The 24717-nt window shown below is 36.1% G+C and overlaps 1 protein-coding gene across 1 annotated transcript; it reads left to right on the top strand.

Annotated features, from left to right (window-relative positions):
- The first annotated feature begins 893 nt into the window (after positions 1-893).
- ccdc107 (coiled-coil domain containing 107) lies at positions 894-21532 on the top strand. Its single transcript, XM_028818407.2, has 6 exons — positions 894-1204; positions 2571-2785; positions 8455-8527; positions 10360-10450; positions 10667-10776; positions 16767-21532. The coding sequence occupies exons 1-6, from the start codon at positions 1063-1065 to the stop codon at positions 17075-17077; spliced, it is 942 nt and encodes a 313-aa protein (XP_028674240.2). The 5' UTR covers positions 894-1062; the 3' UTR covers positions 17078-21532.
- Positions 21533-24717: the final 3185 nt, after the last annotated feature.

Genomic DNA, 24717 nt, shown 5'->3' on the forward strand with positions numbered 1-24717 from the left:
TGAGGGGTCTGGGCCTCCTAAAATCCACCACCAGCTCCTTGGTTTTGCTGGTGTTCAGGTGTAGGTGGTTTGAGTCGCACAATTTAACAAAGTCCTAAAGTCCTAAGAGTTCCTCCTGGCTTTTTAAGTGACTGTAGGCATGGTGCACCAGGTAGATGATGGCATCTTCAACCCCAGTCCTCACCTTGTAGGCAAATTGGAGGGGGTCCAATGCTGATCTAACCTTGGGGCAAAATATTTCCAGGACCAATCTCTCAAAAACTTTAATTATATATGCGGCAAGTGCTACTGGTCTGTAGTCAGACAAGGCACTAGGATGTGCCTTCTTTGGAACAAAAACCGGACAAGATGTTTTCCACAGCACTGGCACCTTTTGAATACTCAGGTTCATGTTGAAAATCCATAGTAGCACACCACAGAGCTGTGAGGCGCAGATTTTAAGAACCTCTGGGCTGAATGAAGTCTGTGTAGTTCTCTCAGGTAGTTACCCAAAGGCGTATTCATTCACTGGTTTGACAGACACGTTATGCTTATGCCGTAAAATACATAAAATGATTATATTGGAAAATTACCATAAGCCATAACATAAGAATATGATTATCACAGGTCATGCGAATTTACACACGAAATTGAGTAGTATCATAAATAAACAAGTAAACAAACACGGTTGGAAAACACAAGTTTACATAAATCGTGTAACTTTAGCCTTAGATTACAGTATCATTACTGTAACATGCTCTTCTCCGGGGAACAGTTTCATCATGCTTTTTGAAGAAGGAATGCTACTTACCGCCTGCTCTACAGACAATCTTTTGATTGGATGAAAAAAGGCGCTGTACAATCATTGGCTATCTTGAGTCCAGCCACTATGTCACTTCCTCATGGGTGGCGCCAAAGTGCGCCCACTGGCAGGTAGAATCAGGAAGTGGATCAGATGTGCAAACAGTAGCACGTCGTAAATTTTTTATTTGTTACCCTTTTGCAGAGAGCTGCAGTTTCCTTTGCTCTGGCTCCGTATTTGCTGCCTAATTGTGGTATTTGCCACCACAGATTTGTTAAGCCATGGCGCTGTCTGCCATTCATGTGGTGATGCTGGTCTTCACCCTTCTCCTGTTTACGTTCATCATGCTACCGAGAATGTTTGGAGGAGGATCGAGTGGATCAAAGGATGCAAGAAGCTTCGGTCCAGGCAGTCGCATGAGACGTACGTAAACGGTGCCCTGTCAAATTCTTTGTTGTTTTCTTCGTAGCTCTCGGAAACCTGTCCAAGGGCGCATGTCATGACAGCTTCTTTAAAAGGAAAAAAATTCAGCTGCTGTTATTAACATAAAAAATATAATTTTGAAATGTGGTTTACTTTTAAAACATTAGTATCGAATGCAATATTAGGTAGCCATCCTATGAAAAGTGGAAGCTTCAGTTTGTTGTGAAATCCGCGTGAAGATTTGTAGCGCTTTGAGTACTGAGAAAAGCGCTATATAAATGTAATGAATTATTATTATTTATTATTACAGTATTTACGGTAAAATAAATGTATGTCGGCTCGCAACTGAAATGTCGTGCCACGCAGAAAGTAAACAGCTAAACAGCTGTTAGGTCATACATTTATTTTAATGTACTGTATTAACAAATAGATTGCTGTAGTGTATTTCTTTATTGTAGATGAAAGCAGATCTTTCTAAAATATGTATGCATTCAGTGTTAATCAAGAAATTAGCATCAGGCTATTTTAGGCTAAAACATAAAATGTTCATCCATCAGCTGTTTAGTTCATTGCAATGTATGTTGTTTTTATTTGCACCCCAATTAAAAAATAAATAAGTCAAAATAAAAAATGTTGAGATTTCTATATTAATTTATTTACTACAGTAGTTGAAGTCCAGTGATTATTACTGCCTTGTTCTCGATGCTTGCTGCCCTGCTGAGGATGAAACATTACATTACATTTACTTATTTTATCCAGAGCGGCTTACAACATTTATGATACAGTTGGTTTAATCTCTTTTGGTTTTCCAGTTGGAGCACAGGCAGGTCAAGTGACTTGCTCATGGTCACACAGTGTCAGTAGCAGGATTTGAACCCACAACCTTAGGGTTTGAAGTCTAAAGGCTTAACTACTACACCACACTGCCTACCTATAGGTTAGAAAATGGACAGATGAATGGATAAAGTTCAGAGGCATATCTACCTTAAAATGTACTTTGAACAAACCCAGTTATAAAAGACTGAAGTAGTAGTGAGGAGCAGAAATCAGCTGAAGGATCATTTCTGTTGATGGATGTGAGGAATTCACTTACTTTCCTTGAGTGCCTGTCCTCAAGAAATATTTCATATAAGTTAAATATATCTGTTCCATGTATTTATGTTAAAATGATGTAAATGTTATCATTAATAGTAAAATTATTTTTAGCAGAAATTGAATGCTGTTTTAATTGTCGAATACTTGTTAATAGTATTCGTATTTATAGACACGAATGCGTTAAAAGTTTCTGCTTTAATTTTATGATACCCTGTTAATTGAAAGAACTTGTCTGTTTCACTAACGGCACCATTTTTTTTGTCTGTTTTAGCCATGCATCATTTTGGAGTTGGTTTTCATCCTTTATACATCACTCCTGAAGAAACCAAAGGGAAATCATTTGAAGGCATGCAAGACATGAAAAAGTCAGTGGAGCAAGAACTAAAGACCGAAAAGCAAAAATCAAGTAGCAAAGGACTTGTATTCACTCTGATGCCACTCTATGCCATTGGAGTTGGTATTTTTGCAGCATACAAATTTATAAAGGTGAGACGCATGAGTAAAATATTCACACTACTTAAAAAGTGGATATGGCCTAGGAGAAAACAAACATTTATAACCAGTCAGCTTTGTAATCAGATTTATTAAAGTTATTGAAAAGGTTGTTTATTTGATGGGATATGCATCTACAAAGGATTACTTGCTTAGTGAATAGTTAATTTTCTGTTCAGCTGATTGGAACAGTAGAAACAGCAGCATGAGAAGACCGTTGTAGGCTCACCCAGTGCATTGCCATTTTTTTGTGTGTTAATTAATTTTATGTTTGCCACAGAAACGTAGGACGGAAAGAAAATACCATTCTTGGTGAAAATAAGTGTAAAACGTTAAGTGGCCATGTCAAGCAGATTCTACAAGGGTAAAAAAAATGCAGGTCCTGCCTTTCCTTAACAAATGTGTTAGGTTTATCTAAGCTTCTAATTAGCACTGCATTAATAAGCTATTTATTTCTGTTTTGTATGATTTTCTATATTTTTATATGCACACATCATGTTGGAAAAATAGCAGTTATTTTGAAGGTATGTGAAGTAGCTGAATTATCTATAGTCTAAAAAAACACTGATCACTTGGTTTAGAGGGCTCATCCTTTCAGTTGCAAACATGTTACAAAAAGGGTCTGTCTGTCTGTCTGTCTATCTATGTATTTGGATAACAGGAAGGTTTTCATAATTTTCATCTATAGTTTAAGATATTTTTAAATCATTATATAAATCAGTCCTCTGTAAATTTTCACCGAGATTTACAGAATTGAATTTTGTAATCTAGGGAAAGCATTGTCGTAAGCTTTTTAAAGGGAACGATTCTTTAAAAAGCATGAAATTAAGTAAAGTAAGTCCTGAAAGATTTAGAAGTCATTAAATAAAGATTAAAAATGAAAAGATTAAGACAGAGCATGTGATTAGCCAGCCTACTAGCGTTCATTTTCATTTCTTTGATTGAACGATTTCAAAACATGCATCCAGATATCTTTAAATCTATTGTCACTTACGTATCTGTCTCTGCATAATTTAATAAACATATATGCACATTTTAGGGAAGAAGGAAACCTTTCACTCTTCAGGCTCAATGGGTTTACATGCACTTTTATAACCTCATTGCTCATAGAAACCTGGTTTCATAAATGCTTAGTATACGTTTATTCCAGTTAGAGAAACAGGGATATTGTTCTCTGAGAAACCAGATTAACACAAGTAGATTTCTATGTGAGTAACCCATTTATTTGGCTATGTAAACCCATAACCAGGTTACACTTAAGGATTTCATAGTCTGCGCATGTCTGTTAGCCTGCACGTAATTTAGCTTCATACATGCACCCAGTAGTCATGGGTAGAAAACGGTGGAAGTGTCAACAAAGATGAATTTGCTGAAGCAAATTCCTGGGCAATCACATTATTCCTTCTCCTGGTTGAAGTTGTCTATATCAATATTTCAGAAATGGCTAAATTTATGTTGTTGAGCTGAAAGTACAGTGCTAAACTCCCCATCATCACATTATTCCTTCTCCTGGTTGAAGTTGTCTATATCAATATTTCAGAAATGGCTAAATTTATGTTGTTGAGCTGAAAGTACAGTGCTAAACTCACCATCACAATCTCGAGAGCAGTGTTGAAAGTAACGTGCCTTACATAGTCCAATTAATTTTGAAAGTAACGTTTAACCTAGTGCAATACTTATTTTGCTGAATTAAAAATACCTGCACTATTATTATTCTGTCAGCACTGGGTGAAAAGTAAGAAGAAAACTTGGTGGTATGCCGCTCCTTTGCAGGGCCCAGATTCACAGTCAAGCAGAAAAGAGTGTGCTTGTGCAGTTCAGTAACGGAAGCATATTAACAAAAGGTCAGTTCACAGGAGTTTTAATCCAGCTACTGTATTTCCTATGTGGGATCTGGTGGCACAGCAACTTGTGTTCATACAGCAAAACTTTGGGGGATGTCAAAGGAATGGGTGTTATTTACTTCACAGAACATGAAGGACTAAATGTATTTATAAAACATAATAAAATGATCACGTATGGTCTGTGCTTCTTGTCAGTTTCATGCTTTATATATGGCCTTAGGATTTAATAAAAAATTCTAGCCAGTGAAATGTGCAGTTTTTCATACAAAAGAAGAAACAGTAAGCCAAAAGTAATGCACTGCTTATAATGCTTTACATTTTATAATAAGTATCTACAGTATATTGCATATTTAGGTACTTTTTTGTAAGTAATGAGTAATGTAAATATGTTACTTTTAAAAGTAACACTACCTGGGAGGCACAGACTCCATGTTCATGTGGCCATTAGAGTTTAATCTTTTTTGATGTGCATTTTTATGACATTGGAGCATTTAGCCAAAAGAGCACTCCATAAGTGGACTTGCACATGTAAATGGAGAGCTGGGTTACTCAGCTTATCCCGGTTTTGAATGTACATATAAATGCACTGAATGTTGCTAGCAAGAGGTATGGAAAGTAAATGCTAAATTGGCCACCATTGTCTTTAGACTGTTTATGTTAATGTACATTCTAACAAAGATTAATCTGAACTATTTTGAAGTTTCTTGTATACTTGCTAAGAAGCAAATAAAGGTGATTAAACATCACTGTACTCGTGTTGATTTTTCATACTGGTGTTTCATTAGTAAATTGTTTATTTTTTTTTTTTTAATGTTTATCTTGTAGTCATTCAGTAGTTGACCTACTGTTTTTTATGCTTTCAAATTGAAGAGATTCTGTTGGTTTAGGAACCTTTTAATTCACCCTAAATGTATGCGTTTCCTGTGAAAACCATAATTAAATTTCCAGTTTCATTTGACCTTGTATAACAAAACATTTTCATGCCCACTTAATGCAATTCGGGGTTGCAGGGATTCAGAGTTTATTCTGGTAGCATGAAGTTCAAGACAAGAAATTGCACTGTCTGTTTTGGGGCCCACGCAAGCATACATCTATTATCACAGTTTGGAATTACCACTTAGCCTAATATACATGAGGATTTGAGAATAAAAATTAAAATACCCTGAGAGAACTGATGTTGACCTGTGGAAAACAAACACACAAGCAAGGTGCTGTATTTGAACCCAAAGGATCCATTAAGCAGCAATGATAGCTACTGTGTCACCCTATGATCTTGCATGCTTTTTATTCTTTTTTTAAAGTAAAATCTTATATTCTTTGCACATGAGTAACCCTTATGATAAAACAATCCTTTAGTGCTAGAGAAGTCCCTTATCCTGTTCATTTGTAAATTAAGTGTGAAATGGTGTGTTTAAATAGCAACTTTAGATCTGGCAAAGGGAATTCTTACATTCTCATTAAAAATCAAAAACTTTCTTCGCCTGAAAGCTTGGCACATATCTGCATGGAAAAATTTGCTAAAACTGAGCAATTGCTGTGGCCAAAGTGTGACACTTGTATATGTGCATTATACCAAATCAGGTAACAGAGCTGACAACATAATGTAATTCTATACATTTCTAAAATGCATTGTGTTGTGTTGTGCATTGGTTGGTGTTTCAAGTAATAGAACAAAGTCTAACTTGGCAATGTGAACACAGGAGGTAGGAAAGAACCCTAGAGAAAGGCCAGGACATATCAGGTTTCACTTGCTCACAAGCACAGCCACTTCAGACCTATTGAAGAAGTAGGCATGGGAGAGGCGTGCAGTCCTGACTACAAGCAGTAATTGGGTGGGTTTTGAACTCATTGTGCAGTTTGAAAATATTAATTAATATTAATTAGATGAAGACAGTCTGGAAGTGGCTGGAAAATAAACAGTCTTAAAGTCTAAATACATTTTTTAACTGCCGAGTCTGATCCTGTATTTTGCGCATTGGCATGTAGATAATTTCTGAGTTTAATAGCCCTATAGAAAAAGATGATATTTATCTTAGATGTTTTGAGTAGACTTCTGTCATGTGGTTATGGTATATTTTGTTGAATATAAGCATTGATACAGTATGTCTTCTAAGGTGAAATGAGCAAATAACTAAACAATTCACAACTTCATTGATTGAAAACATAAGTGGAAGCCAGTGTAGAATTTAGGAATTGGAGTTATTTGGATATATTTCCAATTTCCACAGCTTGGGAGCTAAGATCACCTGGAGAGAGCTGAGGAGTTAGTTGATAGTCAGTTATCCAAGGTGACTCACAAATCATAAACATGTTGTCAGATAGGTGTATACTTCCACAGTGTGATCTCTGGCAGTTTAAGCGATTTGCTTAGAGTTATGCAGTATGGCTTTTTGTCACACGTTAAATCAAAGAATTCCATCTTTGCCTGCCCTACTGCATTCTGAGAATTCATAAAGCTTCCATTTTTAATGTACCATATTAATAGCAGGGTGTTCTTCTTAAATAGTGGTCTGAGTTGTCTGGAAAATTTTGGTTAGTTAATAGGGTACTTCTAATGTGGATATTGTTTTTATTTTTCTCTCATAAGTAATTGTGGTGGACTGGTACCCCATAGGGAGTTACATTCTGTCATTTGATTTTTATCTTTGGAATAGTCTGCTTCCACATGACCCTATGTAGGAAGAACTGGGATTCAGAAAATGGCTGCATTGATATTTATAGCAAGTAGATGTTTTCTTTAGTAATGTGTGATTATGCAAACCCAGCAATACTATAATAGCATAAAATAAATATATTTCAAAAACTTGATCTTCTTTTGAATAGTTTCATGGATGGGAATCATAAAATATGATCTTTTAAAACTATAATCAATAGTAGAAAGTTGGGACAAACCTGGATATCTTAATAAAAGCCTAATGTGAAACATTGTCAAAGGACTGATACTGTAGTCCAGTAATTAAAGCCACAGTTTTCCATGTAGCAATGTACTGATTATGACATTAAAAGTTTAGCTGTCATGGAAAATAAATTTGGTGATGGGGGAAAAAATTACTAAGCACAGTCCAGGTAAGGTGGACAACACAAAAAAAAATCACCAATATAATGGTAGCAGAAAGGAAACTTTCAGTGTGGTTTTTATTCATGTGAATTAAATGTGTTTATAGCATGTTTGCTGTTTCATTATGATTGCATTATTTTTTGTTACTTGGAATTCCTTTCTGCTTTCTTATGGTTAGAATAATAAAGAACTGATCACAAAAAGTATCAGTATGCCATTCTCTGGACCATTATGAAAGGTGTTCTATAATGCTGTTAACTGGAGTTTTCCTTATTGTATTCTTTGCTAACTAGCCATATTTTCTTTTAGTATGATTTATTTATGTGACTCATTTATTTCCTAGTCTAGCTGTCTGCCTGATTCCTACAGTGGGATCATGTAATCTCACCCCAGTACTTTTAATTTAAACACATTTATGGGCTTTTGTGTAGTAGTATTTGATGGTTTTGTACTTTTAGATTTACAATTAAGTGTAAATCTGCTTTGACCTGGTTTCAATGACGAGCCATATGTAAAAACTAAATTGAAATAGAAAGTTAATCATTGTTTGATGAAAAATCTGTGGAAATCAATGAAAAATCATCAGAGAATCTCCATTTATTATATTGCTGTTATGTTATTCTAATGCGACAGAAAACTTAATATTTCAAGGTTGCTAGCTGATTTTTTTAACCATATTTTTCATTATTATATTTAGAACTGTATAGTTTTTAAATTTAAATCAAGCAACTAATTGTGCTAATCTATTATCTAATTTATAGATTCGATCACAGAATAATCAAGGAAGACACAAGAATGAAAATTCAGAAATTAACAAAAATTCTGAAGAGACAGGTATTTTCTATGTTTTGGATGAATTAGTTTGTTTTGAAAATTACATAGATAAGACCGAGCTGCCATTTGATAGTAAGCATTTTGGAAGACTGACTACTTTCTCATATTAGTTGATTAACCTAATATTGATCCATACATTCTGCAAATACCTTTACAATATGTCAACCCAGGTGATGTTAATGATTGCATGCTAATATAAAGTGTGTGACTAATTTGTAAAAGAAATAATATTTTTTCATTGGTAGTGAATACTCATGTTTCCAGATGTTTGTCTGCCATGTTTGTCATTACTCTTTGCAGCAAAGTTTGGTTTCAGATTTCCATTTAAGGCTTTGCAGCCCTCCTTTTTGCGTTGTTTGGGGCAAAACAGAAGCCAGTTTCACATTTTCATGTACTGCAGTTTACCAACATAGGATGTGACAAATCATAATCTAAGAGTGTAATTCATTAGTGTAAAACTTTTTGCAATTAAAGTGACCTAACTGACTGTATTATTCAACTCTTTGCCAACAGTGTGCTGTAGAATTTGAACCTTCTGAAATGTTTTGTGCAGCCTACTTCCAAATTCAGGAGGAGAGATTATTTTTTTTTTATATTAATGAGCTCTGTCATTATAAAACTGACACTGTATCTGCATTGTTAGTTGCCAAATTGCTGTCCTGCTTTAAGATGTAGTGGAGGAACTGAAAGAAGCTGGTTCCAGTCCATATCTATTATGTCTTCAGGAAAATCATCTTCTCACTTCACTTCTTCAAATAAATTAAATCTTTCTATCGACAAACACTTAATTAGGAACAGAAAAGCCTGGCACCTTGTCTGTGTCTTTTGTTCTTGCCAGTTATCTTTAGATTTCTCCAATTGCATTCACAAAATAAAATGTGATTTGCTATTCTGGATTGTCCGGCCACTTCAGTAAATCATAATATAATAATTTTTTCAAACTTGTAAGTCAATGAGGAGCATTCTGATTTTCCTATTTTCTCTTGCAAAAATTGATGTAATGTGGTCTAATGTGAATACTCTAAAATGCACAGGAAAAAAGCAACGTAAACCAAGGAACCCCAACTGTTTCTATCCTCAGTGGATGTCAAAATATTTGATCAAAGTGTATTGTAACAGGGGACAAATTGTTGATTGGTCATATGACAATCACTAGCCCTTTGATACCCATTAGATTTACAAATAAATGGTTAATGAAACTAACAGTGATATACTTGTTCTCCTTCAGGCCAGTTGTCTCCATTTTTTTTATTTATAGCCCTCATTTTTTTACATAATTGAGATATCTTAAAAATTCACTTCAGTCTAAATAAATAATGTCTAATCCAATCTAACCAATAGACATGCTCTGTAAATTCTAAATATTAAAACAACAGATTGCACTTTACATTTTGTATGTGCTATAATTGTTAATGAATTGCTGTATCAACAAGTGTTTCAGATTCTAATCACTGAAAGAAGTTGCCACATACTATAGATAATATTATTTATAATATGATATTATAATATAATATTATAATTATAATAATATAATATTATTTATCTATTATTTATTTATGAATTGCCTTGGTTATGCATATTCATTGGCTGCTGTGCATCTTTTCACCAGAGACTCTTAAAAGATGAAGCCACCAGTCAGATATACACACATTTAGTTGACTGCTAAAGGCTAATGTGAATTCATAATTCATATATGCCCCTGCATGTCATTAAATTATTATTAATATTGTGGTGTTTGCTAAAATTGTAAAAAGTAACTGTTTGTAATGTGTACATTTTATACATACACATTGTAGCTATAGCTCATGTTTATTAATCTTATTTTGAAATAGAAAACCAGCTGAATGAACTTGAGCAGCGTTTAGCTCAGACTGAGAAGATGTTAAACTCCATTTTAACCCAGCTAGATCCAATAACTAACTGGTGAGTTAAATTAAAAAGTGTGTACCCTTCTACCCATTCTTAGTTTAAGAAGGTATGGGTTTGCATTTGCTTTATGGTTCTTGGCCATGGGGTTTGGGGGATAGTTGGGGAGTCATCATGAACCCTAGAAAAAGATACAATTTGCATGATGTTCAGACAATTTAATTATTCCTATCAATCAGAAGAGTAATACTCATTGTTACTTTTATTTTCCAGTGTCCAGTCAGTAGCCGTCGACCAGAAAAATGAAATCATGGCTCAACTTCAGTCAATCAGGCAGTTGATGAAGAAAAGAGGCATGGAAAGGTCTGGGTGTGAAACAGCAGGTTAGCTCTTTTTTTTTCTTTTTTCGAATTTGTTCACCATCTCCTCTTTCTAATAACAGAATTGTAACTGAGTAAACAATATTTACATAACTTTAAGTAAGCTGGAAATATAAAAAAATATTGGGATTTTATGTCATTTCAGTTCAACCTTATTTTTTTTTTTTAACTCTTGAGCAATAATCCTGAAAAAAAAAAATGCAAATTCAAACTGCTGAAGTGTCATGCATCATTTTTAGGATTAATTAGCCATTCTTTTGAAGGGTTAACAAGGAAGAACATAGGGTCAGTAAGAAAATCTTATCCGTAGGAACTCAAAATTCTTCCAAAGTTCTCACTTGCATGTTTCTCCAGAATAATTGACAATTAAACAATACCAACAAAAAGAGACACATGTCCAAAAATAAATAGCATACAGTAGGTATTTGTAAGTGTTAAATGACAACAAATACAACATGTATATACCCAGGATATATAATTACTTTGTTATACACACACACACACACACACACACACACACACACACACACACACACACAGAAACAATTTGTTATGTCATTCTTATTTAGTTGTACATTATGAAGGAATGAGGAATGGTGGTCAGGAAAGTGAGTTATACTGGGTATAGTCCATTAGAAGGACCTGCATCTTTTGCCCTACCTTGTAAGGGTGGAAATTGCTGGAAACATCGTGATGCAATATTATCACAACACAGCAATTGATTATTCTCATTTTTGCTTTTGACTGAAGTTAATTTCAACATCACAATATGGGAAAATAAGCCAGTCTATTAATAATAAAAAAAATATTAAAATGTTTGTTTTTAATTTATCATAATTTTTTCTAATTCTGGACAGGGATATTATAGCTCAATAGTCTACAATAATACCAGGAATGGCTGGTTACTATACATACAGTGCCCTCCATTAACATTGGCACCCTAGTTTTAGATGCCTTGCCATGTGTTCTCCTACTTAAGTAAGCACTACAGGGGAAGACACAGTGCTGTTATCTTTAGCAAAGGAGAGCTGTACAAAGTATTAAATGAAGATGATAAACAATAAAGACTCTTTTCACAGCCCTTTTTGCGTTTATTTGCCAATATTAATGAAGGGCGCTGTACACATCACTACTTCATCTAACCTTATTTCTGGTTGAACCATTACACTTTTAATAGTGCTGTCAGACAGTTTATTGAGATTTCATATTTATACTATGAACATTCACATGTACATTTAAAATTCTAAGGGCAAGGTATTTGTACATTCCTACATAAGGTACATGTCACTACACCACTGATGTTTTTTTCACCATAAATCATTAATTAAACTTTAATAAGCAATGAAAATGTGTTGGAAAATTCTTTTTTTGTTTTTGCAGCTCAGGCCAGGTATTTATACTTTACACAAATTGTTGCTAATCTGGAATTGAGCAAACAAAGAGTCTGATGACCTGTAAGAAAAGAAATTGTTCCAAATGCTTAACATAAATGCGCACAGAGGAACATTTTGTATTGGAATCTCTTCAGCAATACTAACTTTGGAGGAGCACCATCTATAGGACTGTAGAAGTAATACAATATAGAAGGCAGATACCATTACATTGCCTTGAGTCTTGTCCTGGTTCTTCGTATTCTTTTTGCCAATGTATTGATGATAAAAAATGAAGCGCTACTATTTGCTACCTCTCCTATATCTTTAAAAGAGTCTTTGCACTGCATTAGTCTTTAGCCTTAACTAAAATGCAGAGTGTAATCTGTTTTGGTGCAGTAGTATAGGAAACTGCTCAATTTTTTAATCTTATGTTCTTAATTGTGAGCGCATTTGCACATAATAATTTGGATTTCCTATATGTTTGAACAACTATTGTTCTAAATATGACTTGTGGATGAACACGTCTTTAGTGGTAAGCAGAGTACTCTTGGAGAGAGTTTTTTTTTTCTTTTTTCTTTTTACACCACTTAATACTTTGTCTTTGGATTCCTTATTATTTTGTCTTACAAATTTGCCACCTGGTTAAATCCTCCTTTTGCCCTCTTTGCAGTTTTACCATTTTTTTCAAGTTGGAATATACTTGCCTAACATTTAGACTAATGCAGGGGGATTTATTATTTTGTCAGCTTGTCACTTAAATATATTCAACAGAAAGAATTCAATTTTCCCTTCTTTTTTACAATTGCTTAGGGGCACACTGTATTGAAATTAGAAATTAAAAAAACATTAAAGAGAAGAAAACCTAGTTATTTCATAAAATGTAGCTTGACTTTCTACTTCTAAACAACACTGTACACTGTTTTTGTATTTGAATCTCAGGTATTTATGCAGGAGACAATAATGAACCTATAAACCTATTTGTTGTCTTAAATGAGTTGGAAGAATGGTGTTTAGGAGATGATAGTGGAGCATTTCATTTCAGTAAGCTGGCAGTGTAAATACTTTTTATTTGGATGAAACTTTCCTTTTCACAATATGGACTTGATCAATGTGATATGCTTATCTAGTATCCATCTAAGATGGCAGTGTAAATGCATTACAAAATCACTAGCTGGCATGTTTGCATACTCTTTGAACTTCCCTGGCTTATGTCATGAAGAAATAATAGCAATAGTATTTTTCATAAATAATATCAATTTACAGTTAGGAATCAACTAATTTGAATTTTTAAATGTAATACTTTTATATACAGTGGGGCAAAAAAGTATTTAGTCAGCCACCAATTGTGCAAGTTCTCCTACTTAAAAAGAGGAGAGAGGCCTATAATTTTCATCATAGGTATACCTCAACTATGAGAAAAAAAATCCAGAAAATCATATTGTCTGATTTTAAAGAATTTATTTGCAAATTATGGTGGAAAATAAGTATTTGGTCACCTACAAACAAGCAAGATTTCTGGCTCTCACAGACCTGTAACTTCTTCTGCAAGAGGTTCCTCTGTCCTCCACTCGTTACCTGTATTAATGGCACCTGTTTGAACTCGTTATCAATATAAAAGACACCTGTCCACAACCTCAAACAGTCACACTCCAAACTCCACTATGGCCAAGACCAAAGAGCTGTCAAAGGACACCAGAAACAAAGTTGTAGACCTGCACCAGGCTGGGAAGACTGAATCTGCAATAGGTAAGCAGCTTGGTTTGAAGAAATCAACTGTGGGAGCAATTATTAGAAAATGGAAGACATACAAGACCACTGATAATCTCCCTCGATCTGGGGCTCCACGCAAGATCTCACCCCGTGGGGTCAAAATGATCACAAGAACGGTGAGCAAAAATCCCAGAACCACACGGGGGGACCTAGTGAATGACCTGCAGAGAGCTGGGACCAAAGTAACAAAGGCTACCATCAGTAACACACTACGCCGCCAGGGACTCAAATCCTGCAGTGCCAGATGTGTCCCCCTGCTTAAGCCAGTACATGTTCAGGCCCGTCTGAAGTTTGCTAGAGAGCATTTGGATGATCCAGAAGAGGATTGGGAGAATGTCATATGGTCAGATGAAACCAAAATAGAACTTTTTGGTAAAAACTCTACTTGTCGTGTTTGGAGGAGAAAGAATGCTGAGTTGCATCCAAAGAACATCATACCTACTGTAAAGCATGGGGGTGGAAACATCATGCTTTGGGGCTGTTTTTCTGCAAAGGGACCAGGACGACTGATCTGTGTAAAGGAAAGAATGAATGGGGCCATGTATCGTCAGATTTTGAGTGAAAACCTCCTTCCATCAGCAAGGGCATTGAAGATGAAACGTGGCTGGGTCTTTCAGCATGACAATGATCCCAAACACACCGCCCAGGTAACAAAGGAGTGGCTTCGTAAGAAGCATTTCAAGGTCCTGGAGTGGCCTAGCCAGTCTCCAGATCTCAACCCCATAGAAAATCTTTGGAGGGAGTTGAAAGTCCGTGTTGCCCAGCGACAGCGCCAAAACATCACTGCTCTAGAGGAGATCTGCATGGAGGAATGGGCCAAAATACCAGCAACAGTGTGTGAAAACCTTGTGAAGACTTACAGAAAACATTTGACCTCTGTCATTGCCAACAAAGGGTATATAACAAAGTATTGAGATGAACTTTTGTTATTGACCAAATACTTTTTTTCCACCATAATTTGCAAATAAATTCTTCAAAAATCAGACAATGTGATTTTCTGGATTTTTTTTCTCATTTTGTCTCTCATAGTTGAGGTATACCTATGATGAAAATGACAGGCCTCTCTCACCTTTTTAAGTGGGAGAACTTGCACAATTGGTGGCTGACTAAATACTTTTTTGCCCCACTGTAAATGATTTGTTTCTGTTTATATTTTAATCACCTACAATTATTCTCATACTTTGCAGTTTGTGCTTATGTACATTATTTTTCACCCTCTGGTTTGATGAAATAACCTAAGGTCAGATATCTATGGAAAGGAGGAGTAGGAAAACACATCCAGATGAGGTCTCATTAGTGGGATGTGATTATTCTGTATAGTATCTGGATATGGACTGTGAAGAATCTACTTCGATATACACAGTCGCATCCACTAGCAGGATACCAGGTTCAGTAAGGTAACATTCTCAAATATGCTTAATCCATTCAAAGGTTGCTGGTGACTATGTCAGTAGTAATGTGTGCACAGCAGCTACCAGCAAGACTTGGCTCACTCACACACACTCTCGCACAAGGGCTACTGTGGAATTTCTGATTAAGCTAACTTACTGCTGCTTTTGAGATGATGGAGGAATATTGAAGTACCCAGAGTAAAGACTATGCATACCCAGGAAAAACATGTAAACTTTCAATGGACACATCCAGGAATGGAAATCAAGCCCAGGATGCTGGTTTTGTGAGGTGGCAGTTTCAATTCATGTAGCTGTCATAAAGTTAATCTTCCACATCTGGTGGGTACTCTTAACAGGTTTGCTTCAAGTTGGATATTTTATCAAGGGTAGATCAGATATACTGTATATAGGAGAAAGTGAAAGGGCAATTTGAACAGTCCAATCCTATGCGCATTTGGGAAGGTCTGTAGACAATAATGGACTATAAAGCAACTATTCCCAGTACCGTGAGTTCCGATACCTCTTTGGCAGGCGAGCTTAATAACTTCTATATGCACTTGATATGAATGGCACTAACAGTAGCCAGTGGTCGAAAATATGTATGGAATGAGAACCACTCAGTGAGGAATCCGCACTCACTTTGTCGGAACACAGCATAAGGAGAGTTTTCAAGAAAGTGAACACCAGGAAGGCAACAGGACATGTTTTCAAGATGTATGAGTGTTTGTGGTAATATTTAATCATTCCCTGTCAAAGACAGTAGTAGGAACATGCTTTAAAATAGTGGGTAAATGGAAGCATGGCATCGTTTTGTAGCACTTAGTACTGTCCCCTCACAGCTCTAGGAGATAGAGTTTGAATCCTGGCCAGGAGTGGAGTTTATTTGGGTCCTCCTTCTGGTAATCTGGTTTTCTTCCCATGTCCCAAATACATGCGAGTTAGGCAGTTACCTCTTAATTGGTCTAGGAAGAGTGACTGAGGGCATATGAGAGCACTACGATGTACTTAAGTGTAATGAACTAGTACCTCATTGATGGGAAATTCTAAGAACTCCACTGTTTGTTAATGTAAGAGGGAATATATAGATGAAAATTGATTAGCTGTGCTGGCTTGACTGTTTTTTTTTTTTTAGTTTTATTTTAAATTTTTTTTTTATATTCTTAAGTTTGCAGAGAATGTGCTAGCACAACTATAAACTAGGTAAGAATGAATTTTCATGGAAGCATTTCTTCATGGTACTTGGTAATTTTTGGCGTGTTCACTCAGTATCATAAGGAATGGACATACTGTACTTTGTGAATGGTTTCTTGGGCTACAGGTCCCCATGTCCCTCAGCCAGACTAAGTAGATTTGGGAATGGTATGTCTAGGTTGGGTTCGATTGGGGATAAAATAACATGGGGTAGGTTAGGGTTGATTTGTCATTGTGTTCTCATGGCCTTATGTGCTCTCTTAAACAGGTCCACTTGCTGAGAATAAACTTGACGACCTCATTGAATTTCCAGTAACAAATGAGAAAATATCACATTCAGATGTAGACTGGGAAGCCATTGCCGGGCAAGAAAATGGGATCGCGGACACAGGAACAGAAGACATTGTAAATGATGACATTACAAATGAAGAAAGCTTATATACTAATGATGAAACATTTGACATGGATTTGAAAAGCTGTAGTAATGTTAACCTGGACAGTATGGATGTCATAAAAGACCTTCCTGAAGAAACAGAAGAAACTGGTTTAAGGAGACGCAATAAACATGATGAACACTAATGCTTGGATTCAAACAAAGCATTTTCTTCCACTGACTGGCTGTTTAAATGCATGATATTTAAAGCAAATTAAGCTATATGCTAACTCTTAAAAAGAGTTTTATGAATTTACATGAAGAGAAAATAGCACAGAACTAAGTTCCCTTGTAATTAAAAGAATTCAGCTTATTTATTATATACTGTAAGTTAAAAGATTTGGGAGTTTTTGGGTGATACACTATACTCGTATGTGCTAAGCCTAAGACTTACACTGTTTTATCTACTCTGTGTATTTAGCACAGTGTGGCAATGGTAGCCTGTAGCATTTAGGTGGTTCAAGGATTTATTTGTGCATTCTGCTTGCCAGCAGTTAAGTAGACATCCTGTCAGTGTGACCTGGGAAATAACATTCATGAGTCACTAAAGAAAGTTTTTCTTATTTGATGCCTGATTTACTTTAGGGGGCATCCCATGGATCAGTTGTTTTGTCGAGTTTAGAATCATGTGAATGACGCCGTGTTCCATGTTTTACATTCACTGTCCTCATTGTACTTGACCTGAAATGCAGCAGATTGGCTGACATTTACTGTAGTGATTGATGAGCATAATAGGCAAGACTAACACTAAAATTCATTTTGCAGGTGATTTTGCCAATTGCAATACATGAAACTCACTAAAGAGGCTTTTGGGGTTTTAAAGTTTTTTTTTGTGGGGTAGAAAACAAGGATTTAAAGCCTCATTTACACTTCTGTGTTTACCTTTGTTCCTTTCTGCAGCTACACAACACATGTAATTTGTACCACACCAGTAAAATGAATTCTGTCATTCACATTACCAAAGATGAGTACAATACATCAGGAATTTTAAACAAATCATATAATGCATATTTTCCACCCCAAGCAAAGTCTCTCTACACAGGAAGCTGCTGCCGCCAAACCCCGCCCTCCTCCACTGTTACCTAGCAACCACCTTATCCATGTCAAGGCTGTGCTCACTGGTGATTTGTTTTTTTTTTTGTTTTTTTTCTTTCTTTCACTAGAGATTACTATTTAAATGCTAAATAACAGGCAAATGCATGCAGAATTATTGCATGGAAATGCTTTCAGACAGCAAATAAACATCTTCTTGTTGTGAATGACACAGATTTCACTGGAGGCGAATTGCAATTTATTTAGCAAATTTGTTGGTAAGCGAAACACAGTTTTTTTTTTGCGAATCATATATTTGTGATTCACATTTGAGCAAATCTTTCTGCTCATCACCACTCGGGTTGGATTACTTTTCTGGTTTTGATAGTGCCTTACCACATGGTGGGGGTTTTGGTGATGACCTATCAGAAGTTGTTAGATTAAACACAGCAACATAATCTATCTTTAAAGAGATTATATCAACTTTTTTTATTTTCTTTTCAAGATGACACTTCTGGTATTGATAAATTAGTGCATTACTTAAAAGGCAAAGCTACAGTACCTGCAGGGACCACATATACAAGCTGCATGTATCTTTTATGTTTGTCTTGTGTACTGTATGCAGCTTGCGGTATATTTCACTGTAGTGTGCGGTAAGAGCAGATGGACGGGTTCTAAAGGTAAAAAGAAAAGATGTTAATTCATGTGTTTCATGATTCCCCTAGATTGTAAGGACAACTTGGGTAGACCCTAAGCCCTGAGTGTTTCTCTATGTCATGGCAGTGGAGATCAGTAAGTAACTGTTGAGCACAAGGACTGTTTTCACATGTACCCCTGTGCATCTCACATTTTTCCCATATAGATAATGATATCTTTCTAAGTTTGTTTTTCATCATTATTCTTTTGTGTCCTTGATTTAAACTCTGAGCCTATTGTTGACCATGTTGGTTTAACTCCCTCCTGACAAATGAGTCTAGTTAGGTTGATAGCTGATTCTAAATTGGCCCCACAATGGACTTGTCCGCCTTGCCCACAATTGCTTCCTGCCACTGTCCTCAGTGCTGCAATTTCAAGTTTAGGAGGTTTGAGAATTTACTGTTGAGTTTTTCAGTCTTTTTATTAACACTGTCATCCTTGGCATCAAGGGCATGTGAGAAGTTAGTGTCCATCTGAATAGATACAGGCCGGTATGATTCAGTTGTTTTCTCATTGTGAGATCACACATGTTGGCAGCATGCTTATCACTGCTGCCTCGTGGCTCCATTGTGTTCCATCCATCCATCCATTTTCCAACCCGCTGAATCCGAACACAGGGTCGCGGGGGTCTGCTGGAGCCAAACCCAGCCAACACAGGGCACAAGGCAGGGAACCAATCCTGGGCAGGATGCCAACCCACCACAGTCCATTGTGTTGTCTTTTCCTATTTTCTCCATGCAGGAAATCTTGTTTTCTTCTGTCATTCCTATGTTCTGCATGTTAGGTTGATTAGTCCCAGTGAGTGAATGATAGTATAAGTGAGCATAGTGTTGAACTGTAATTCCATCCGTGGTTGGATTCATCCTTGCATCTAATGATGTCTGGATAGGGTTCAGGCTCCTGTGAACTTGAATTACAGAATGTGATGTTATGTTATAAGCTCTTGTTCCATTTTAGCATTGCATGAAAACAGTTGCAGGTTGCAGATTGTCTCTATATAGTATCTATGTACATCAGTTTGTCACTTCTTTGGGAAAAGCAACCCATTTATTCTATGCAATGAGTATAACTTAAACCATTTGAGGTAACCATTTTAATTTTAGTCATTTTGCATTACACTGGAGTAGACAGTTGGAACTCTCCTTCTGAAGCCACCTTCCATGATACATATCTAATGTAGTACAGCTAAAGCATCTTAGATAGATAGATAGATAGATAGATAGATAGATAGATAGATAGATAGATGCTTTATTAATCTCAAGGGGAAATTCACAAATCTTAGAATTTTCATGATTTAATATGTCATATCAACAAACTTCTTTTTGTTCATTTCACATTTCATAGCAATATCAATGACACTTTACAAAACCCAGCTAGCAAAGAAATTGTTGGGCTACACATGGCTATCATTTTGAGTCTATCACTCTTGGCGTGGATCATGATGGTAGTAGCAGACAGAGCTGATCATACAAAGATTAAAACAATATAGTTAATGTAATAGTGACAGAACGACTTCATATCACAATATGATGCGCATAACAGATACAGTTAGAGAATATGGGAATAGAAGTTCTGACATAGGTTGGAACTTCAGTCTTAGTTTGCACAAATCTTAATGGAGTTGCGTTCACAAAACTAGGAAGATTGCTATATATGCAGCATACTGTATGTGACTGAATTGGGTAGTGGAAAAGTATTCCTATTCCAGGTCTGCAATACAAAGCTAAATGGAGTAGCCATCTCTTTGTCCCTACTTTGGCAACTGTGCAGGACAATTTGTTTCTCTGCTGCGGTGTCTGGTCCTGTGCTTTATAATATTAAAAGTACCTCTAAATGCATGCAGTCAATGAGAAACGCTGGTGTTTTAATGGCCTAGAACAGGAGTTCCCAAACTCAGTCCTGAGGACCTACTGTGGCTGCAGGTTTTTATTCCAGTCAAATTCACAATTCGTGATAAGAATTGATCTGATTTATTTAGATGGTCTTTTTCCCTTCTCTTATTCTGCCTTTAGAATATCACAGCAGTATGATTTTTACATTCATAAGATGTTTAGAAATATTTCTACTTCTGCTTTAAATGCTTACCTCTCCTTTGTTGTTGTCCTATTGTTTTATTTTTTTTTTTGTGCAGTTTGCATCCTTCACTGTATCCTAATAATGATAATTAAAACAAACAGAACTGACAGTCCGGTAAACAACAACAAATGGTGAAAGGCTGCAATAACTTTAGCATCAGACCCACTTATTAGTAGATAATAAATTAAACAATCAGAACACCTGAAAAAGCAGAATGAATATCAGGCTGAAAATTATTAAAAAAAAAAAAAAAAAAAAACTATCCCCTTATAAGTGCTTAGTACATTTTAATAAAAATGATCAAACTTAGTTTTGTTATTTCTCCATTGACTCCAAAACACAGAACAGTTCACTTAATTAGCCCAGGAGTCCAATTAAAACCAGAAGCTGGTTGGAACAAAAACCTGCAGCCACAGTGGGTCCCCAGAACTGTGTTTGAGAAGCACTGGCCTAGGAGATGGCTTAAAAATGTCAGAGTCCTAGAAAAAGAATCTGTTGCAGAAGCCTATACAGTACATCTGAATATTTCAATGTCTGCTTATTTAGTGTGACTTGATTTCATAAATCATTGAATAAAGAGTTCAAAGAAAGAAAAGTAATGGAGAAACTGGCATTAAATAGTACTGTTCTTTTATATGAGCAGTTTCTTTCATTCTTTGTCAATGAAATAATACTATGCTGTGGCATTGTTCCTACTGGTCATGTACTTCTTGTTGTTAATCATGGCATAGTCTTGGAATCTTTTGATGTTGTTTCACTTTCACAGCTAAAAAGTACTGTTGTCAGACTTAAACTTACTTTCAGTCCTCTTAATGTTATTCCACCATGTCTCTGTGTTGAAGCTTTTGATGTTCTGGATCCTTTTTTGTAGCTATTATCAATGTTTCTATTAGTGAGGGGGGTGTGCCCTCATTTTTTAAACATTCAGTGGTGTGACCTTGTCTAAAAAAGGAACATTTAGATCCTGGAGTGTTAGCTAAATTTTACTCGATTTCCCAATTGCCATCTAGAAAGAATTATTTTGAATCAATTGGTTGATCATCTTAATTCCAATAATTTATTTGAGATTTACAGTACCAATCTGGCTTGGTCTGTGTTTTTCATGGTGTTGAGACAGCCCTCCTGAAAGTATTTAATGACATCTCACTTATTACTGACTCAGGTGGGGCTGCAGTCTTTGTCCTCCTAGAACTTTCTTCAGCTTTTGATACCACTGACCATGAGATCTTGCCGTTACGGCGTGAATTTCTGGTGGGGCTTAAAGGGGCTGCTCTTAACTGGTTCAGGTCATATCTTACTGGTAATTACTTTTCATTATCTTTCAATTCCTGTTTTTTGTCTACTGCTCCTATTAAGTGTGGTGTTCCTCAGGGATCCATTTTGGGTCCTACAGTGTCATCCTATAGGAGCTATTATCAGGGAATTTAATTTTTCTTTTCACTGTTCTTCTGATGATACACAGCTTTCATACCTGTTTGTAACTCTGCAATTAATCAGCTGCACAATTGTCTTTTTGAATTAAGATCCTGGATGGCTGACAATTTTCTTAATCTCAAATCAAAATAAAACAGAAGTACTGATAGCTGGTCCTTCAGCCAAAGCTCAAATTGGTTTCAAACTTCTCGGCTCTTTCACTGACTTTTGCAAATCTCAAGTCCATAATCTTGGTGTCATTTTTGACAGTAACCTCTCTTTTGAGAAACAGATTAACTCTGTAGTAAAGAGTTGCTTTTTCTGGCTTTGCCTTTTAGCTAAGATATCTCCTAGGGATCTTGAGAAAGCTACTCATGCTTTTATCTTCTCTATTGAATACTGAATATTGAAGTTGGCAGACCTTGTTGGAAACATCCAAAAATGTTGGTGAAGCAATTCACTGTGGAAAAAAGGCTAAAATTATCTTTACCTCTGGCCCTCAAGAAAGATGTCTGGTTCTCAATAGGTCTCAGTATAGGAGAAACTACCAATAACTAAACATTATTTCCTCATCACAATACCCCAGAACTGTCATTTTTCTAATTAGGTAGATCAAAAAGGAAGAGAACTCAGAATATGGAGTGTGCATGAACAGGAACCAATTATATACTTGGAAGCTGAGAAGAGCCAGCAGCCCTCCTGATGGACTGGATAACTGCCTGTTTAGCTATGCTTTGTCCACATGCAATAAACGTTTCTGAAGTTCCCACTTGTGATGTTTCATCTTTCCAGTTTTTTTTTTTTTTTTGAATGAAATATGTGGCAACTGTTGATTTGCTGCTTGGATTAAACACAATAATAAAAAACAAGCTGTGATTTTTTTCATGAAAATATAGGGCAAACTAAATACATTAAAAATGCAGTGTATTGCTCCAGTTATAAGTAATGGCATTTCAGCATGACCAAGGTTGTTATTTATATTTTATATTATTGATTGAGGTAAAAGGTTACTGTTATATCACAACTCAGAGAATCTGGGTAGCATTGTTTTCTTTGTCAAAGTCAAAGTGAACTTTATTGTCATTTCAACCATATAAAAGTATACAGATAGATGAAATTGCGAAGCTCAGGGTCCATAGTGTAACAACATAAAACACAAGACAAGACATTGTGCAAAGACAAGACAAAGAAGTAGCAATATTGACGTGTAGTTAGCAATATGAACATTGATGCAATGTATGGTATTTGCAATCTAGATACATAAATATAGTCAATAGATATGTAATATAATAAATAAATAATAGCTCCTGTCTGTCTGATAGCACATGAATGCCGCAGTAGGCTTTAATTTTTCTTTGTAGCCTCAGTGCTGGGTATTCTGGATTTGGGCTAATATGGCCATGAATTCAGATGCATGGTGTTCTCACTGACAATCTTATCCTGATTTGTAGTGACCCCTAGTGGTACTCTTAATAATATATACAATAAGGCCTGCTAATGAAATGTGTCTGTGCAGTATCCCTGAAAGGAGAGTGAGACAGAAACTCCATTTTAGAGGGTGTCTTTAAAGACTAATAAGCCAACCTGTTGACCCCGCTCAACTTTACTGAGCACATTGGGGTCATAGTACATGAACAGTTTCTTTGTTAGTTGCTGTTGAATCTCTGCGATTTTCTCAAAAGTGTTCATAATGTTAGATTTAGCTGTAAAAATGGATGATTCTCAAAAGTGAACTACTAAAAAAACTACTAATTAGTATTACTAATAATACTAATAAAAAAAACTCCACAGACACGTAGGATGCCATTGTGTTTGCATTATGAGGTAGAATATATATATACTGTACAGTATGTGTATCTTATATATAAACGTCTACATGTGGAATTGTGTCTGTCTGTCTGTCTGTCCGACCTGGAAGTGTGAGGTGGAGTCGGGGTAAGGGCTCCGCATCCAAGGAAACAGAAAACTCGCTTAGCCGCTAATAACACAAGCGAGGCGAGCACATCGGCAAAACAAAACCTCAGAAGAAAGATAGTCGCTTAGATGCTAATCCACAAACTATGCGATCATGTCGGCTAAAAGAAAACTCCTAGGAGAGAGATGCCCAGAGTGGTTCCTTTCAATTATCTGACATCTGTACATTTCAATATACTAGCACATTTCAAATATACACTAGCTGTACCCCGTGGCTGCGTCTACTAAGTAATGAAACAGGACAAACTTTAAAAATGAATAGACGTTGGTACTATATCTGATCGTTCCCCGCATTGGGAGAAAAGCACATGGCCGTGATATCTCTGGCAATCAGCAGCTACCCTCTAAAACACATGGAGCTCTGATCTCTCTCTCAAAAACGTCAAACGTTACTCCTTAACAATCAGTAGATGATAATGTCTGTTGAACAAACAGGTATCGCTAGCTAAGTGGAGGCAAGGTGCACTGCAACACGTGGAGAGACGTAGACTAATATGACCAGAGGCTGGCGATCGAGTGAATGAGGAAGGCCCCACCCCCCTGTTCACGGCACACAGCAACTCTCTTGGATTTGCATAAATACATCGGTACCGCA

This window comes from Erpetoichthys calabaricus, chromosome 1 (genome assembly GCF_900747795.2).
Source record: "Erpetoichthys calabaricus chromosome 1, fErpCal1.3, whole genome shotgun sequence".
Classification (NCBI taxonomy): Eukaryota; Metazoa; Chordata; class Cladistia; order Polypteriformes; family Polypteridae; genus Erpetoichthys; species Erpetoichthys calabaricus.

Coding starts and splice junctions, on each gene's coding strand:
- ccdc107 (XM_028818407.2), top strand. CDS start 1,063: ATGGCGCTGTCTGCCATTCATGTGGTGATGCTGGTCTTCACCCTTCTC. Junction 8,528..10,359: donor CAAAAATTCTGAAGAGACAG/GTATTTTCTATG, acceptor ATTTTGAAATAG/AAAACCAGCTGAATGAACTT. Junction 10,777..16,766: donor GTCTGGGTGTGAAACAGCAG/GTTAGCTCTTTT, acceptor TCTCTTAAACAG/GTCCACTTGCTGAGAATAAA.